The following is a 19,938-nucleotide window of genomic DNA, read 5'->3' as shown; positions in this document are numbered from 1 at the left end:
TTTTGTCTGAGAGAGTGAAATTCATGTTGTTCCATCTCTTTAGGTCTTTGTTTATTTGTTGCCAAAGGGGCTTGTAGTTGTGGAGGTATAATTTATTGAGGTTTTTGGTTATTTGTACTCCTAGATATCTGAACTTGGTATGACAGAGATTTATCTTGGTGATATTAGTGAGTTCTATTTGGATGTGAGGAGGGGTGTTGAAGCACATGGCTTCTGATTTTCCAAAGTTTACTTGTAGGCCCGACACCGTTGCAAATGTGTTAAGTTGTCTTATTAGGGAGGTTGCTGTGTTTAAGGGATCTGATGTTTTGACCATTAGGTTGTCTGCAAAGAGCCCTAGTTTATAGGTTTTGCCTTTTATTTCCATCCCTTTGATGTCTGCGGCTGCTCGGATTCGGGTTGCTAAAGGTTCCAGAGCCAGGATAAATAGGAAGGGAGACAGTGGGCATCCTTGTTTTGTGCCTCTTTGGATTTTAATGGTGTTTGAGTCCATATTGTTAATTCTGCATTTTGCTGAGGCTTGGGAGTATATTAGTTTGAGGGTTTGTAGGGAGTTGGGGCCAAATTTCATGCTGTGAACCCATGTTTTTAAAAGTTTACCACATTTGACTTTTATATGCATCCTATCCTGCACAGTTCTTCCAACCCTTTACAAATGTAATTATGAACATGGTTATTTTTATTGGTTTCAAGTCAGCTCAGTACATTTTGAAACAAACAGATGGAAACTAAAAGTTCCTTCACTGTTTTTCTATTCTTTCAATGTGAACTTGGTTCCAAGCATTCCATACTTAATGTAGGAAAGAGTAAATATTGCTTTCTACACATAATTTATCATGCAATCTTTTCACACAAATAGCCATTTTTATACAAACTAGTATTTTTGGAAATGTTTTGAAGAATTTTCCTAATATTTAAATTGCAGTGCATAGAAATTTGAGACAGGCTCTTTTAATTAAGAAAAAAGACACAGTCCCATTAAGAGTGCATGAATTTCTGTACTTTTTTCAGTCTGCTTCAATCAGGGCAATGAAATGAATTTCTGGAATGTTTCCAAATTGTACTGAGCACTCACTGAATTATTCAAATTCTTATTTTTTTATTTGCGATGTTACTTGTTACTTTAACCTTTTCATGTTTAATCTTTTGCAGTGGTCTTATAGTTCCTGAAGTACGTGGAAATGAAACTGTACCTGAAGTTGTTACTACATCAGGATATGCATTGCTACACTTTTTTAGTGATGCTGCTTATAATCTAACAGGATTTAATATTTTTTACTCGTGAGTATCATTTTGTTGTTTATTAATCAGCAGAGATATATTTCTCTTAGTAAAAAAGTTTTGTGGCGTACGATATTTGAAGAGGTCTTATGCAAATTGGGAGTTTGGCAAAGAATGGGTTAGAATTCATAAAAATTCATATAAAGATGCTCATGAGAAGAAATGCAGTCAGAAAGGTTCTTTCAGGAACAACAATTAGTATAAATATTGTGTTCTTCTGTGACTGAGTTGTTGATTTATGAGGCTGTGTGATAATTTATTGTGGAACAAATTAAATCAGGTAGAACAAAAGAATTTTAATATGATATGAACAAATCAGGTCAAGACATTGTATATTAGTATTGTATGTAGACCTTGAGTAGATAAGGCAGCTTGGCTGGAATGGCTCTTGGAGTGGGTCCCGTTGCCTAGGGTGGTGAAGGTATGCTACACCCAGCACAGTGCTAGGAGGTTAATGTGAGTGACCTCTTTACATCTGTCTGCAAGGAAAATGCATTGCCAGGTGTAGCATCCTATCCATGCCAGTCTCCCTAAGCATCTCATAGGAACAGCATCTCATAGGAACTACTACACTGACCTTAGCTGATGCTATTTACCAAGGGGGTAAATTCTACTATACTATAGTATAGTGTGTGGGTAAATTCTTGGTAAACCAGTTATCTGCACCATCCTGTCAAGTTTTTAGGATAATTTTATCAATCTGTGGTAAAAATAGTAAGTGCTTGGTAGTATCCTGCAGTCAGCAAGTGTTACCACCTGGTAAAAATACATCAGTGAGGCCAGGCTCTAAGAAGCAGAGTTTTAGGTCCTAGGGGAGTTGGCTGTCATCCCAAGTGGTCCAGAGACAAAAACATGATCCCAAACAGCCAGAAATTGGATTTCAAAGAAGGCAAACAAAGTTATGAAGGGTCAGAAGCAACCGCAATGCATTATACGTAGGGCTGCATCTGAAGATGGTTTGGAAATTTCAGCTGATGCAAAATTTGGTGGCCAGGTTGCTCACCGGGTTAAGACAGTGTGAGGATATTATACCTACTACATTGAATTGGGCCCAGAAAATAATTCATAGAATCATAGAATCATCGAGTTGGAAGAGACCACAAGGGCCATCCAGTCCAACCCCCTGCCAAGCAGGAAACACCATCAAAGCATTCCTGACAGATGGCTGTCAAGCCTCTGCTTAAAGACCTCCAAAGAAGGAGACTCCACCACACTCCTTGGCAGCAAATTCCAATTGCCAGCCAAAGTGCTGGTTTTAACCTATAAAGCCTTAAACAGCTCAGGATCAAAATACCATAAAGACCGCCTCTCTCCATATGAACCTACCTAGACCCTGCAATCATCATCTGAGGCCATTCAATATATGGCTCCTCCATGAGAGGTCTGGAGGGTAATAACACGAGAACAGGCCCTTTCTGCAGTGGCTTCGCATTTGTGGAATGCTCTCCCCAGGGAAATTCATCAGGCGCCTTTAGGCACCAGGCAAAAACTTCTCTTTAACCAGGCCTTTGACTGATTAATATCCTATACCCTTCTAAATGTGTTGCCAGGTGGATGGAGAGAGCAGAGTTCTTGTTTTGTTCTTGTTCTGTTTATGTAATTTGTGTTTTTATCTTCTGAACCACCCTGAGATCTATACATGAAGGGTAGTATACCAATTCAGTAAATAAAATAAATAAGAAGCAGGTAGATAATTAAAGACAAACAGAAGTAAAACCTAGCCAAATTCCTGCATCCTAGAGACAGGTTGCAGGGACTGAGGAGCAAGCTCTGGTCTTTACAGGGTATGTTGTGCTGCGATTGGCCTTTGAGGTCTGTGAATAGGGGCTCAGGCTTGATAGTGTCCCTGAAGTCTATATGCAGCCCTGGTCTTGGAATAGATTTGTTCTTTTTACCAAACTGAGGAGTAAGATTACTCATATTAGTAAGATATTAATAGTTTGGCTCTTTGCACATTACACATACATTATTTTATTCCTTTCATTCCTTGATCAATAAATATAATAATAATATTTTGAGGGACAATGTAAGGCTAGAATTAAAATGTTACGACATTAAGAACTCATTGAATATTATAAATTTCCTGCATAGAAACGATCAAAAGAAAAATACTGCAAATAATTGTTTCACTTGCAATGAAGCTGAAATCCATGTCATGTTCATTTTCAGCTGAAAGAAAAGTGTATTTGGCGTCCATTGTTTTCTTGGCTTGCCACTTGCTTATTCAGATTTGCCCATGTGGTCTAACTTTATAACAGTATAATAAGATACTAGACTGGAAATATAAAAAGATAACCTCTTGAATGACCTCTTGATATTTTGCTTATCATAGTATAATTTGTTTCTAATTCTGATTTTGCCGTTTGAATGGCTCATCAGATAGCTCCATTTGACTTCCGTGAGATAACACTGATGTAAGAAGTTTGAAGGTTACAGCTAGAAACCATTTTCTTATCACTTTCATGAAATGACCCCCCCCCTTTATACTAAAGTTTAAATAAAGGCTTGAAAATCTGTGTGTCATTTCTCCATTTCCTTCCTTTCTTCTGATCTTCCTTATTACAGAATAAATTCATGTCCTAATAATTGCTCAGGGCATGGAAAGTGTACAACTAGTAGCTCCATTCCAAGCCAGGTGTATTGTGAATGTGACAAATACTGGAAGGGAGAATCCTGTGATATTCCTTACTGTAAAGCTAATTGTGGAAGTCCGGATCATGGCTACTGTGATTTGACTGGAGAGAAACTCTGTGTGTGCAATGACAGCTGGCAAGGTGAGTTGGAAAAATCTTTCCTGAAAGCTGCTGCCCTACTTGAAATGTCCAGAGCATCTATTATTTATTTCTTTTTCAAATTATTACTACCTGCACTTAGGCAAGAACTCAGAATAACATCTTATTCATCCTCTGTCATTAAAATAAAGCAAGAGCCTCTGGATTAAGGACTTGTCCCTTAGCCTCAAGATGGATCAGGTTAAGCATTTAAATAGATTTCTTACAGCTTCTTGCTTGAGCAATCCAACTTAACTTAACCTGGGACACCTCCTATTTCATATGCAACTATTGTAATAGAACCTTTGGAATATATTAAGTGCACCTCTTCTGGTTTCTAGTTTTTCTTCAAACTAATAAACACACCAGTGGCTTTTAACATGCACTCTAGCCCCACATAGAGTAATTAGGTCATTTACTCATTGAGCGTGTTTCTGCAAATTCCCTACCATAGAATATTACTTAATTGACAGGTGTCCTTCAGCCATATTTTATTTACTTGGGTAATGCCTTAGCCATTATCTCTTGGACTCTTTTATACTGTTTGAAGCCTGAGTTTATGCGTAACTATGAGCAGTCAGGAAATGTCATGGTATAGCAGAAGCTCCCAGGCTGTGGAGCAGTGGCTGCATTTGACAGGTGAATCTACTTAACTCCAATGTTAAGAGCTAATATTTTGATGTTGAAATGATATGAAGGTAGTGGTTGGGAAACCATTTCTTAAGACATTTTCACTTGATTTCGAAGGTTGAGTGTTAGTTGTTACAATCACAAATATTCCCTTTCTGTGTGCAGTGCTCAAGAGAGTGGTAGCTATCTAGGTGTGCTTGGATGAAATAGATTATCTAGACTGAATTCATTCTGGATTTAGGTTGGTGTTTGGAAACCTTGATGTAAAACTTTGGATGTTCTCAAGCATGATACCTTGTTAGGCCTACCTTGCAGGTCTGGGTTGGAAGCCATGGTGATACAGTGGTTCTACTTGTTACGTGTAGGGATGGTTTCAAAAAGTAGTATTGGGGGATCTGCTTCAGCCAGTAGACTCTGAGTTGTTAAGTTCCTGCAGAGTTCCACTTTATCCTTCAGGTTCTTTAACATCAACATGAAGTTGCTGGGTAAGGTCATTGGGGCATTTGGAGATGGGTGTCATTAGTCTCCTTGTCAGCTGTATCAGTTGAAGCAGTGAAGGTGCTGAACTGCTATCTGGGCTTGGTAATAAACCTTTTAGTATGGGTATAAAGAGAATATTTAGTACTATACTGTGTTTTTCTGAGCAATTGTGACATCTGGTGGATACTTTGGAATGAGCATCTAGTATAGTAATCAGAATTATGAAAGAAAAGAAAATTAGTATAGGCACCTTCTCAAAAGTTATTTTAAAAGCAAAAAAATAGTTCTGATATGGTAGCTCAGTATCCACTGTAATATTGTCCATTCAAGGTTTTTGTATAGGTATTTAGTAATCCCTAGCTTACTATATCTAACATACATTAGAATTGTAATACTAAAGATGGGATATACAGAAAGAATAGAAGGAAATGTAGCTTTTTGCTTTTTAGCCATCCTCTGCATATCTTTCCCTATCTGTACTCAAAAAAAGCAAAAAGCTTGCTGATAAGAAATCCAAATACTTGCACCCAAGTATTTGTAGTGCTTTCCCTACTACTGTCTCTGAATTCCATAGGAGCAACTCAGACATAAAATTAAATCCACTTCATATAGTAGATTGACCATAATTAATACCACATCTTTTTTTCTTTTTTTGACCTTTGGGTACATTTGGTATTCTGGGAGTATGCCATGGGACAATACGCTCTATACTCCCTCCCTCTCTCAGATTTCTCCCCCTTCCTTCCAGCTGCTCCCATGCCAATTTTTATGTACATTTCAGATCTGAACTGCTGATCTGAACATTGAAAAGCACACGGAGCTGAAAAAGGGCAAGAGTGGTGTTCTTCTAATTCCTCCCTTCAGATCTATATATTTTCCAAGGGGAAGAAAAGTAACCACCCTCAAGACAAAGGGAGTAGTGGATGGTGGGGGTGGGAAGTGGAGCTCAGAGGCTTTGCAGATACCAGAGTGACATAAAAGCTTGCTGGACTAGGCCATTCTAGTCTAGAATCCTTTTCTTCCTGTTGTCAACTGGATGCCTATGGGAAGTCTGAGCAGGAATGTCCTCAAGGGCACCACTACACCCATAGTAACCATAATGTCAACTTTGGTGTTAGGCAATTTACAAAGACTACAAGCTATTAGGTGTGTCAGCTGTAGTCCCCTTCTTTTGTACTTTGTGATGGGTGTACAGACTCCATCTGCTATTCCCTAGGCTCTAGGTTCAAGAACTGCTGTACGGTCAAGTGCTAATGTTTCATTGGAATATTCAAATTTTATTGGATTGTGATTGTATAGGAAATGATGTTGTGATTGACTAGAAATCTGCATGTATTATGAATTCTGCTTTTGCTGGCCCTGTGTTATCATAAAATAAAATAGTGGTCAGAAACCTCTGGGCTCACAGACCAAAGTAGGCCATTTTCAACAAAGCACAACTTCCTGCCTCACACCTGATATCATACATAATTTCAGTTTTAGGGCTGGTAAACACAGGGGTCCTTAAAGTAATCTTCTGATTGTTCCTTGGTAAGCAGGGGTTGCTCACAGCACTAACTACCTCCATTAAATCAGTCCATTTTCAGGCATGGTTGGGATTCCGACTGCCTCTGCAATTGGACACTTTTCCTTTGCAAACAGCTTTGCTATTCAGCAGAGGAAAAATGTCAATTTGCAGGTGTAGTTTGAATTCAAATCTCACCTACAAATAGAGAAAGCCAGGTTTGCTATCAGTATTTATCAACTAATTTGTGCTGACAGTGTGCTGCTTTGAAGTGGCCCATGGAGCCATTCTTTCTGTTCTTGGAAGCAAGGGCATCTCTGGGGGGGCGGTGGGGGCGGTACACCCCGGGTGCCAGGGGAGGGGGGGTGACAAGCAGCTGCCCCTCCTACCACTCCCCAAGGGGAGCCCCGTCGCCCAGCACCCTGTCTGTGCAGTGCTGCTGCTCCCGGGGTGACCGGCGGTGTGTGGGGAGTGGCAGGAGGGGCCGCCGCTTGTCACCCCCATGCGGCGCCGCTCGCTCCGTCGCCCCGGGAGCAGCAGCGCATGACCCGATGACGGAGTGCGCTTACGTGACATTTAGCGTAGGCGCACTCCGTCGTCGGACGTGGGGCTGCCATGCGCGATCGGCGGGGAGCCGCCGATATTGCTCGGCAACCCCACAAGCCGCCTTTTCGCTCTGCAGCTTAAAAGGGGGCTGAGGAAGCAGCGACAGCCCGCCGATGGAGTGTGCCCGCACGACATTTTGCGCAGGCGCACTCCGCTGTGACGTCACAATGTGACGTCACGATGCCCCGCTCCCGGTGCATTTCCTTTCGCCGCCCCGGGTAGCGTGGAGCCTTCCTCCGCCACTGCTTGGAAGGAAAAATATTTCCCATCTCTGGCATGAAATTGTGACAGGGCTGAGGGGATCTCCTTTTACATTCATCTCACCATTCTTTAGTTGGCCTGTGAAGATAAGGAGCTGTCCAAAGTACTGGAATGTGAAAATTACTTTTAAAACAGACACATACCTATATAGTCTAATGGTCTCTGAAGTTAAGTAAGACATCAGGGTAACTAATTTGTAACTTCAAACACTGGTCGTTTTAAATGTAGTACTCTGTGCTCAGATTCAAAAACCAACTTTAGAAAGTAGAGAGGGAGGGTGAGGTAGGAACTATGATTTGTATGGGAAGAGTTAGTAAAGTTGATGCTGTAGTTGAACCAGTGTTTTAGGTTGGTATAAGGCAGCTTCTTATGTCCCCAAAGGAGAAGGAAGTTGGCAGAAAACACTTCCTTCTGTGTGGATAGAAAGAGTAACTTAGGAGTCAGGCTGAAGTCTGTAAGAATTATTTATTTCAGATGACACAACCGAAGGACAAGCAGTATTTAATTTATCGCAGCAGTTTACAGAAAACAAAACAATGGAATCAATAAAATAAAATTATTAAAACCAGAACAGCAGAAAACCCCTCGCAAAATCAAGACAGTAAAAATCATCAAAGATGATAGGTTCAGCTCAGCATATGGGTCAGGTTCATTATGGCTGTTTTGCCCTACTGCAGTGTTATTCTCAAGAGCATCACCCCCCCCCCCATTGACATGACTGGATTAGAGCATGTAGTGAACATGCTCTCTCATAATGAAACATTTTGCCATTGGAACCAAATAGATCAGTGGCTATTTTGGTAGTTGACAAGGTTTATAGTAAAAATAAAGTATTATTTATTTTTGATATTTTCTTATTTGGTATAATGAAGTTAATTTACAAACTTCATATTAGCAAAATACTACTATGGTTTCAGTTTGTGCTTGAAAATCTATTACAAGATTACATTGCTTATATAGTCTCTGGTATAAAGTGATTCTGTAGTATAAATCTCAAATATATTTTTGCCAGTATCATGATCCACAATGTTGACATCTTCCTCCTCCTCTTCCCCATCATCACCACCACCACCACCCACCTTTCTTTCAAGGAGCCATGATGGTATATGTGGTTCTCACATAACTAAAACTACTGTAAGAGATATTAAAAATTTCAAAAATAGAGGTTCCATGGCTTGGTTTTTGAAAAACGGGGTTTGCAGTACTTAGCTAATTGGGAACAACTGCTGTAACACACTACATCAGTATTATGTTCTCCTTCTCTCTGTTCCCCCCCTCCTATGTAAGAAAAAACTATAGCAGTTTAAAGATACACCAGTTACAGGTAGGTAGCCATGTTGGTCTGCCATAGTCAAAACAAAATAAAAAATAAAAAAATCCTTCCAGTAGCACCTTAGAGACCAACTAAGTTTGTTCTTGGTATGAGCTTTCGTGTGCATGCACACTTCTTCAGATACACTGAAACGGAAGTCCCCAGACCCTAATATATAGTGAGAGAGTGAGGAGGGGTATTACTCAGAAGGGTGGTGGGAATGGGTGATTGGCTGATGGGTTGTTGAAAACCTGTGAAAGACTGTTAACGACTGCAATTTGTCTTAAAGGAAAAAGCAAGGGGTGAGATGGCTAAAGATAGCTCTGTCATGTATAATGAGATAAGAATCCAATGTCTTTGTTCAGACCAGGTCTCTCCATGGTTTTAAGTTTGGTAATGAGTTGCAATTCAGCAACTTCTCTTTTCAGTCTATTTCTGAAATTCCTTTGTATTAAGACAGCTATTTTGAGATCTTGTATAGAATGTCCTGGGAAATTGAAGTATTCTCCTACTGGTTTCTCTGTCTTGTGATTCCTGATATCAGATTTATGTCCATTTATCCTTTGGCGTAGGGTTTGGCCTGTTTGTCCAATATAGAGAGCTGAAGGGCACTGTTGGCATTTGATGGCATACACAATGTTAGAAGATGAGCAGTTAAATAGTCCTGAGATGGTATGTTTGATGTTGTTGGGGCCAGTAATGGTGTTGTCCGGGTGTATGTGGCAGCATAGTTGGCATCTGGGTTTATTAAAGATACACCGTTTGTTGAAACTATGCTATACAAAAGTACATATAAAAGTATGTTAATAGTTAGCTTAGATTTTATGTGGATAGCTTGCTGTTTCTGCAGAGGCATAGCTGAGATATCAAATGAAAGATTTCTCAAACACATAGACTTTCCTCCAAAAGAAGTGTAGAACTAGGGGTCAAATGGCTAAATCCGTTTCTGGAAAACTTCATAAGACACCACAATTCTAGCATCCACAGGAAAGTGTGAAGTAACAAAAAACCAGCTTGTAAAAGTCAGATTGCCTACAGCTCCCACTTGTCAGTCTTTACCTGTAGTTGAATTTCAAAGAAAGCAGATCTGTTGTTTGTTTCACCTTCAGCTATAAGTGGGCATGGTGACATATTCAGTTCAAAGTGCTCACATTCTGAAGGTAAGTGACATTTAGTGGGAGAAGGGAAGGAAATCATAATTTCTCTTTTCCCTGTCATCCTTTAGTTCTTATTTGCCCTATTGTTCTCTCTAAACTATATTTGTTGTCCTGTATTTGAACAAGAGTTATGCTTGCAGCACTCAAAATTGCTTCATCAAGAACAGAAGTTATACATGTGCTAGGAAAACATCAGGTAAAATAATTCTGAAATAAAATTTAGTAGCCTCTTTTAGGCATTTTGTTGATGTAGGTTTTTGAATGGCTTCTAGGCATTCAAAATGACAAACCTAGACAGCATCTTAAAAAGCAAAGACATCACCTTGCCGACAAAGGTCCGTATAGTTAAAGCTATGGTTTTCCCAGTAGTAATGTACGGAAGTGAGAGCTGGACCATAAAGAAGGCTGATCGCCGAAGAATTGATGCTTTTGAATTGTGGTGCTGGAGGGAGACTCTTGAGAGTCCCATGGACTGCAAGAGGATCAAACCTATCCATTCTCAAAGAAATCAGCCCTGAGTGCTCACTAGAAGGACAGATCCTGAAGTTGAGGCTCCAGTACTTTGGCCACCTTATGAGAAGAGAAGACTCCCTAGAAAAGACCCTGATGTTGGGAAAGATGGAGGGCACAAGGAGAAGGGGACGACAGAGGATGAGATGGTTGGACAGTGTTCTCGAAGCTACTAACATGAGTTTGGCCAAACTGCGAGAGGCAGTGAAGGATAGGCGTGCCTGGCATGCTCTGGTCCATGGGGTCACGAAGAGTCGGACACGACTGAACGACTGAACAACAACGACATTTCCCATGAGGTGTCCAACTAATGTAACAGTTCACTTAATACAAAAGCCTGTAGTTTAGACAACCCTCTACACATGTAGAGAAACAAAGATTCCAAGCAAATTATTTAGGTGCACCCAGGGACTTGGGCAAATAGAACTAGCTGTATGATTGTTTTGATCCCAGCTAGGCGTTTTCCAGCATGAGAACAATCGTAGAACCTTTAAGGAGTTTATCCTGCTAACACATGACCCACACCAGAAATCTCTGGTGTTTTATCCTAACAATGCCAGCCACCAAGAAATACCTGCTTTTAATCACCCTCAGGGATGAAGAGGGCATGCCATAAAACTCAAGAGAGAGCAGCAAGCACATGTAGATTAAAACTATTGCAGGTAAAGTTGCAATCAGCTGCATCACACAGATTTACAGGCTCCAGGAAATGAAAAGCCAAGCTGTTCATAAATGCCTGGCACATATGGTATGTTAGTTAGTAATACTGTTACTCTTGTACAGCCAATGGGTTTTCTGGCAGTACCAAATATATTGTTCTTAAAAAAATACAATTAATAAATGATTTTTTAAAATGGACAACAATTGCTAAAGAGTTAGTTGATTATCTGGGGCCAAACTATACATTGGTGTCAGTAAAAAACATTGTGGAGCCAACCAGATGCACAGTTTGCATCTGGGCAATCTGCACAACTTAACTCTGCTCATTTTGCCTTTATGCTGTCCACTATGTGAGGCTGCAGACACTACAGGGAGTAGTGATATTGCAGCAATGTAACAGTGGTGAATAGATTCCTAGTACACCATGAACAACTCTTTTACAGAAAATGCCTCTCATTCTAACCAATTACAATATCTATTTCCCTTTAAGTTTTGGGATGCACACAGAGGAGCAGTTTAAAGTGGATTCAATGCACCCCATAGGTTCATGGGCTTTCCTTTTTTTCTGCGTCATCCCTATTCAAGTAATAATAATAATAATAATAATATAAAAATGTATTCTTTATACTCCCACCATCTGGGCGGCTCCCAGCAGATTAAAAACAGAATAAAACATCAAACATTAAAAACTTCCCTAAACAGAGCTGCCTTTGGATGATTTCTAAAAGTCAGGTAGTTGTTTATTTCCTTGACATCTGATGGGAGGGCGTTCCACAGGGCAGGTGCCACCACCGAGAAGGCCCCCTGGCAGCCTATACCCCCCCTTTAATTTTGTTTTTCTTGATTGGTGGAGTGTGGATGCATTAAATCACACTGTGTTTTGTTTTGTTTTGTTACATATATGGCAATGTTTTGATGGCTGTTATCTGTAACCACAACTTCCAGTTCTGCTTGCTCAATGCCTGAGCACAGCCTAGCTATTCTGTTTCCTTCCACTCAAATGAAAGAACATAGTGTGCCCAGTGCCACTGGTTGTGGCTGGAGGCAATTTCTCACCATTGTTTCTAATTTAAAATAGCTGTGCAGACCTGCTCTTGTTGAAAATGGAAAAGGGGCAAGAAAAAGAAAAGCACTTTCTATAATCCCATCTGCAGTTGCTCTTCCCCACCATGCCTTGGCCATATATAGTTATTCTCCAACCCACACAATGACTTTTTACGTTGGGGAGAAGAGTCAGGAGATCAGTTGTTCCTCTACCTACCTCACCCATCTTTGTCTTTGGCAAGGCATTCCTTGATGAGCTGCTGGCTCTCTACCTGGTGTGGTCATGCATGGTGTGTGTGTTTCTCTGTGTGTGTAAATTTAATGTATTTCAGTTTTTGTTTTTATTTTTAAATAAGCCCTTTTGTCTACTATGAAACATAATTGAAAATTTAACTGTGGTGATAGTTCATAATTGTGCTATTCTATGGGTCTTAAAAATGTATGCATGCACAGGTAAAAAAAATCCGGTTTGCATACCCACAACAGACTTCAGGAACTTCCATAGGTCATGGAAATAGTAATTGAGGGATGGGACTACATCACACAGTGTAAATACATCTCATTAAGCACTGCCTGCTTGGATGGATGTATGGGAAACACTGAGATAGATTTTAATTGAAAGAGCTCATGTGTGAATAAAAGCACACATGGAAAAACTGGATCTGTGTAACCCATGCATATATTAACACCCTGTTGTGCACACAACGTTTTACTCTACTTCATATATTTTAATTCACACATATTTCATTGAATTATCCCCAAACAAAACATGATTTTGCATTTTTCAGATAAATGGTAAAGTTCAATATTTTTCACAATGACTCTAAATGTTGTATGCCATGTCAAAGTATCAGACACTGGCACTATGTGTGTCTTGAATATTTTTAAGACTTGCTTATTTAAAATTTGTTACACAAAAAAGGTGTTTATTTAAAATGTGGTATGTTTCAGTGCTTTGTATATATTTTACCACTTGGTGTCACTGTTTTTCCAAAAGTACCCCTTCTATAAGTTAAAACTAATACACATTTGGTTTTAAATATTTTAAAAAAGTAAGGAGACAACTTGCCATTTTAAAAACCAGGGTATAATTTGTAAACAAAAGAATGTAATCGGTCTGTTAAGAATAATTGCTTACATGTTGATTCATGTAACTGTTGGTTGTGTTTATAGCTCAGGAACTTCTTTAAATAAATAAAATGCTTGTTGTTGCTGAAATGTGACAACTATAACTCATGGTAGTCTTAAATCTGATTGAAGAACTTAGATTGTGTTTAGGGTTCTGATGAGATGAAGATTTGATCTACAGTGGTACCTTGGGTTACATACGCTTCAGGTTACAGATGCTTCAGGTTACAGACTCCGCTAACCCAGAAATAATGCTTCAGGTTAAGAACTTTGCTTCAGGATAAGAACAGAAATGGTGCTGTGGCAACGCAGCGGCAGCAGGAGGTCCCATTAGTTAAGGTGGTGCTTCAGGTTAAGAACAGTTTCAGGTTAAGAACAGACCTCCAGAACAAATTAAGTACGTAACCAGAAGTACTACTGTATTCACTATCCTTTATTAAAGTAGAAATATAGATATGATATAAGATTATGAACTGAATTGATTTCATACCTATGTCAAAGGCAGATCCATTCAACTTGTAATGGTCTTAGGATGGTGTTTGGGTGGCAGAACCATTTTAATAGTGTGATGTCAGATTTCATCTATTGTTGTTGTTGTTGTTGTTGTTGTTATTAATAACCTAAATGAGTAGCAAGTGTATTTGAAGTATTTTCAAATGTGTCACCACAAGTTATACCAAAGTTTCTGTTCAATTCTCACCAAGCTAATGAATTTTATAGCCAAATCTGTTAAAGTTTGTTCAGATTTTCCTTTAGAACAAAGACTAATATGCCCAAAGACATTGAAAAAGAAGTATTTTGCTGGGGGGGGGGGAACCCCTAAATAAATGGGACTGTTTCATTTTTGCTTGCCATCATACCCTAACCTTTTTTTTTTAAAAAAAGAAAGCATATAAACTTCACACTACTATATTCCTAAAAGTCGGATCCTATGTAAACCTTTGTTTAAAAATCATATGGCTTTCTGCAGTGACTGTCCACGTACCGGTACCTTTATCTCTTTACCTTATTTATCTCTCTTCCCTCTCTACCCAACTACTAAAACTATTTTACAATATTTTACTTTTGTATGGATGGTTCTTCAGTGAATCTGTAGAGTAGTTTCTACAATGAACATTGCTTTTGTCAGCATAGTTTTTCCATCTAACCTTCATATAATTTTAACACTTTTGCCTAGGAGGCTGTAAAGCTCAGGTGTAACTATTTCTCCCCATAATTTTTTTTTATACACAGGTCCTGATTGTTCTTTGAATGTTCCTTCAACGGAGTCATACTGGATTCTACCTAATGTGAAGCCTTTTAGTCCATCTGTAAGCCGGGCTTCGCATAAAGCAGTTCTACATGGAAAGTTTATGTGGGTGATTGGGGGATATGCATTTAACTACAGCACATTCCAAATGGTATTAAAGTAAGTAATTTCCTTGGCCTTTCATTACTGTTTTGTGTGAATTTATTGTTACTTAATAAATAGCATTTACCCTATACATCACCCACACAGCGTCAATCATCCTAAACTTCAGGGCTGTCTTGTCCGAAGGATTCTAAACTTTGTAGCATTACCCCTGGACATTTTGCTGCTCAGAAAAATGGAGTGTGTTCTAGCATACATATTATGGTTTTCAAACTGATGAAAGTTTGAGGAATCGAGATGAAGACATAGTCTGTTGAAAAAGAAAATTGCTGTGAGAACACTTTCGCTACTTGTATTACCTTCTGTTTTATACAAAGGGAATTAAGTTCCATTCACCCCAGTCTCTGGTTATTGCCCTCTTGAATTATAGTTCATTCTTTCACCTTAGTAATATTCTTAGAGTTAAATGAAGTGAAATATAGCTGATCAAGTGGCTCATAGAATTCAAAATATCATCTTATGGTTAGAATACATCTGTATTTTTAATGTTTTTAAATTAGTTTTTGAATATACCCCCAATAATAGCCCAATTAAAACAATTAATTCCCAAATTATATAGTTATGATGACTAAACTGAAAACAATAATTTTGTTTCCAAAATTTATAGACTTAGAATTTCCTTGGTTGACATATTTATTTATTTATATTTATTTTTACCCTTTTTAGTTACAATTTGGAAAGCAGCATCTGGAATGTAGTACCGGTATCAAAAGGACCTCTTCAGAGATATGGACACACTATTGCTTTATATCAGGTTTGACTCATCTAGGGTAATATTTAACTTTATAAATTTCTGAGCTATTGAACACCTGTATTGAAGTTATTTCATATCCATGCTTTAAACTCCATTCTTTACAGGCAATTAATCTTTTTGGTCCATGTGGTCTTGTCAGTTCATTCTTTGAATGTCCTATTCTTTTTGGTAGTTTCCTACACACTTCAGAATTCTGAGTAAAGAATTATTTTATTCTATTTTTCATTAAATCACCATATTGTAAAAACCAAACCAAACAAAACCTTAGGTTATGAATTAAGTTTTTATGTCCCAAACTGTTGCTGCCTGCCTTCAACAGCAGACCTGTTTAGGGAAGCTTTTAATGTTTAATATATTATTGTATTTTAACATTCTGTTGGAAGCCACCCATGGTTTCCCCAGCCAGATGGGGCGGGGTATTATTATTAAACTTGTGAGCTGAGCCCAAACCCAATCTGCTGACCTTTAATTGAGAACAGAAAACTGTATTTCAGATAGCTGCAATTGTACTGTTTCCAGCACATCAGTTGGGGTGAGAGGATCATTCCCAACAGGGACTAGCCATGCATGGAAATATGAAACAATTTGGTTTTGAAGCTCCACTTGGACTATGACTTCAAAGTTGTATGTTTTGCAATTGTGATTTACACTAGTTGAGCTGAAGGGCTAGATTCTAACATTTCTGCTTTCTTCTTAAACAGGAAAAATATGTTTGTTGGAATTATTTTGTTTGGCCATGCAGTAAGGTAAAGGTAAAGGGACCCCTGACCATTAGGTCCAGTCGTGTCCGACTCTGGGGTTGCGGTGCTCATCTCGCGTTACTGGCCGAGGGAGCCGGCATAAAGCTTCCGGGTCATGTGTCCAGCATGATTAAGCCGCTTCTGGTAAACCAGAGCAGCACACGGAAACGCCGTTTACTTTCCCGCCGGAGTGGTCCCTATTTATCTACTTGCACTTTGAGGTGCTTTAGAACTGCTAGGTTGGTAGGAGCAGGGACCGAGCAACAGGAGCTCACCCTGTCACAGGGATTCAAACTGCCAACCTTCTGATCAGCAAGCCCTAGGCTCTGTGGTTTAACCCACAGTGCCACCCGTGTCAGTAGTTAAGGTTGTAAAGTAGGAATTTATTTGGTAGGTACAGATCTGAACTTGATCCTGTTTTTGAATATCAAACAAAAGCTTCCAGAAAGTAGGAAGAATGATCAGAAGGCTGTGGAAGGATAAATTAGATGATTATTTATAAAGCACTTTTCAAATTATTGTTCCATTCTGCAGATATTTAATTTCATTGCTGTAGTTTAGGTTGTAATGTTATGCAGGAATAACTGATCATCTTAAGTGACAGTTCGTTTAAAAACATTTTAGACTGTGATCCTAAAACTACTGCCACAGCAAAAACAACATTTATTTCAATAAAACTTGACTGTATGGTGCTTTGAGACTTAGGGTATTACTTCCATTCCTTTGCTATTCATCAGTACAAGGTCTACTGAGCACAGTGGAAGGAAGAGAAAATTATCTAATTGATAAGTTTGTCTCCCTGTATTAATTTGGTGTCTCTGTGCAGTTTTCACACAATGATTCTGAGAGTCGCTGACATTCTGCGGAACTCCCCCACCCCCATCCCACCCCCAGTCTTTCATTTTGTTTAAGGAAAGCAAGAGATGCAGAGGTAGGAATATTTATTAGACTGCTCCTTGTTCAATATCATTTTTGGAGTTTTAAGCCAGTCACACTGTGTGTGCGTGTGTGTGTGTGTGTGTGTGTGTGTGTGCGCATGTTTGTGCGCATGTGTGTGTGTATTCTGAAGTGCTTTTAATCCACACATGATATTCATATGGCAGTTGTGTCTATAGTAAAAGGAAACTATTTAAATCTGTACCTGACTATTGTGTTTTGCAATAATCTAGATGGAGATTGTGTGGGAGGAGTGAAAATGGGTTTTAAAAGCATGTAATGGAAAGAAGAAAATGTTATAACAGTCTATAATTGAAGTGGAAATGTTCTGCTCTGAGTTCTGCCCTTCACTCAAAGCAGCATACTTAAAAGCTAGGCTCCTGATGGAAATGTAGGTGAGAAAAGAAGTGGTTAATGAAATGGTGCCAGGGTGGTCATGGAAAACTTTACAGGACAGAAGAAGTTGAATGGGCTTGGCATCAGTGAGAGACAGGAGTAGACTCAGGCATGCTTAGAGTCAGAATTGCTAAACAATGTGACAAGAGTAATAGGAAGGCTGAGAAATATGGTAGCTGAGAAAACAGCAGGTGGTGCAGGCACCATGAATTAAAAGAAGAGAGTGGCAAAGCAGAATATGGGCCTGTGGCCAGTAGAGGCTATATACATGGATTACAGGAAGGAAATGGTCAGGCAAGGAATGATGAAATACTGTAGACAGTAAGCCAGGAAGCTCATAGGTTTGTACACCTTTGAATTGCAGTGAAAGGCAAATTCTAAAAGGCATGCCTTTTTACCATAATCCAGCATTTCGACAAGGGAAACATAGCTGGTGAAATTATCATTTCTATCCATCTTTTAGGAAGAGATAGATGTTTGATGGATCTGGCCCTGGAAATACATTCAGGGTTGGTAAACATGAATGGCTGTGTGGAGATAGAAAAGTTTAATTTCAGACACTGACAGGAAGAGCCTAGGCTGAGCCACTTCATGCAGGCCTCTTCCTCGCTCTTTCAGATCCGTAGCTCACACATGTGACATTGTTGTTCTCTAGTACAGTACCATTCTACAGTTTGCAGCTTTGGGGGGAAATGTAAAAGAGCAATTGATAATCATTTATGACCTCTCTTGGTAATTAAAGGAACAATTAAGTCATGCCGAGATATGGATATATGAATAGCAGTAAATAAAAGTTAATAACAATTGCTGCAATGGCCCACGGTGATGTGGTTAATTCAGCACTGCCCATCGTAATTGGCTTGTCTTTTTTGAGTTTGCACAATGGGTTCTTGTAGCACTCAGAAACATGGAGTGTTTCCAAGCCTTTTTCTAGAGGTCGTAAGGATGAGAACTGTGAGGAAGTGAAGACTTGGATTTAGCCAATGTCACCTCCAATTAAAAAAAATGTAATTCAGTTACATTAAATTGAATTTAATTTTATAAGACAGTGACTCAAGCAAATCCAAAAGTGACCATTTGTATTACACAATGAAAATCAGGAGAGTCCCGTTTCTCAACTTTGTACCAATTCATCTGATTGGGCTTGGTTAACTTTCAATTTAATTGGATACTTATGTCTATGCTATGGAAAGTTTGGGACATTTTTGATTAAACACTGAACAAAATTAGGTCAACTTCAAGCATATAAAAAACACTGCATTTTTTTCTGGAGACTTACAAATAAAAATGGTTTTGGACTGATAAGTAGCTCACCTACATGCACAGTAACTCTCCCCTCCAATGGACTGTGTGAAAATCCCCTTCCCTCATGTTCATCCCCTCCCCAATGACCATTAACACAATCTCTAGCGAACTTACTCTCTGGCTTTCTTATCCATCCTCTCAGTCTTCCTTTCTACTTTCTCTTCCTGCTTGAGTGTATGTTCACTGCACGAACTGTTTGTGGCAAAGCTTCACTGCCACAAGCACCATACAAGATTGGATCTCCGCCCCACAGTGCTTTTCTGATGGTTTTGCATTTACACATCAGCTGCAAACTTCTAGGGAAGAGGTGGGGTGGGAAATCTCCAGTTACAGGTAAGATGCAGCCCATAGGGCCTCCTCCTCTAGGTCCTTTCCCAGCTCACCCACTGCTTAGTCTCCCCTGCCCTGCCTGCTGATTGACAAGAATCAAAGAACAATGAAGATAGCAGAATGAATCAATTCTTTCAGAGACAGTATAGCAGTATACCTTTTGTTTCAAGCATAGCCATTAGCTTGCCATGTAGAAAGGCTTGTCAGTATATTGAGCAACTTCCCCACCACCACCACTAAAGTTAAAGGGACCCCTGACCATTAGGTCCAGTTGCGGACGACTTTAGGGTTGCGGCGCTCATCTCGCTTTATTGGCTGAGGGAGCCGATGTACAGCTTCTGGATCATGTGGCCAGCATGACTAAGCCGCTTCTGGAGAACCAGAGCAGCGCATGGAAATACCATTTACCTTCCTGCCGGAGCGGTACCTATTTATCTACTTGCACTTTGACGTCCTTTTGAACTGCTAGGTTGGCAGGAGCAGGGACCGAGCAATGGGAGCTCACCCCATCTCAGGGATTCGAACCACCGACCTTCTGATCGACAAGCTCTAGGCTCTGTGGTTTAACCCACAGCGCCACCCGGGTCACCACCACTACCCCTCCCCCAATCAGATAATAATGTAACACTCACTCATCTCTCCTTAGTAAGCAGCTGGAGGAGGAGTGATGTGCAGAGGCCAGATGGAGATCTGTGAGTGGAGGGATGTCTTATCTGCCATCC

At 39.6% G+C, this 19,938-nt stretch overlaps 1 protein-coding gene across 4 annotated transcripts in view; it reads left to right on the top strand.

Moving 5' to 3' along the window:
• ATRNL1 (attractin like 1) overlaps positions 1-19,938 on the top strand; it is a 505,113-nt gene that overhangs the window by 56,541 nt on the left and 428,634 nt on the right. For all 4 annotated transcript variants that reach the window (XM_033149571.1, XM_033149570.1, XM_033149569.1 and 1 more), the window contains 4 exons: positions 1,153-1,281; positions 3,847-4,055; positions 14,578-14,752; positions 15,422-15,509. In XM_033149571.1, the coding sequence (XP_033005462.1) occupies positions 1,153-1,281; positions 3,847-4,055; positions 14,578-14,752; positions 15,422-15,509 (601 nt within the window). The remainder of the gene's footprint in view (positions 1-1,152; positions 1,282-3,846; positions 4,056-14,577; positions 14,753-15,421; positions 15,510-19,938) is intronic.

Source organism: Lacerta agilis, chromosome 5 (genome assembly GCF_009819535.1).
Source record: "Lacerta agilis isolate rLacAgi1 chromosome 5, rLacAgi1.pri, whole genome shotgun sequence".
In the NCBI taxonomy this organism is placed as follows: Eukaryota; Metazoa; Chordata; class Lepidosauria; order Squamata; family Lacertidae; genus Lacerta; species Lacerta agilis.
This window is presented reverse-complemented; position numbering and strand designations above follow the sequence as displayed.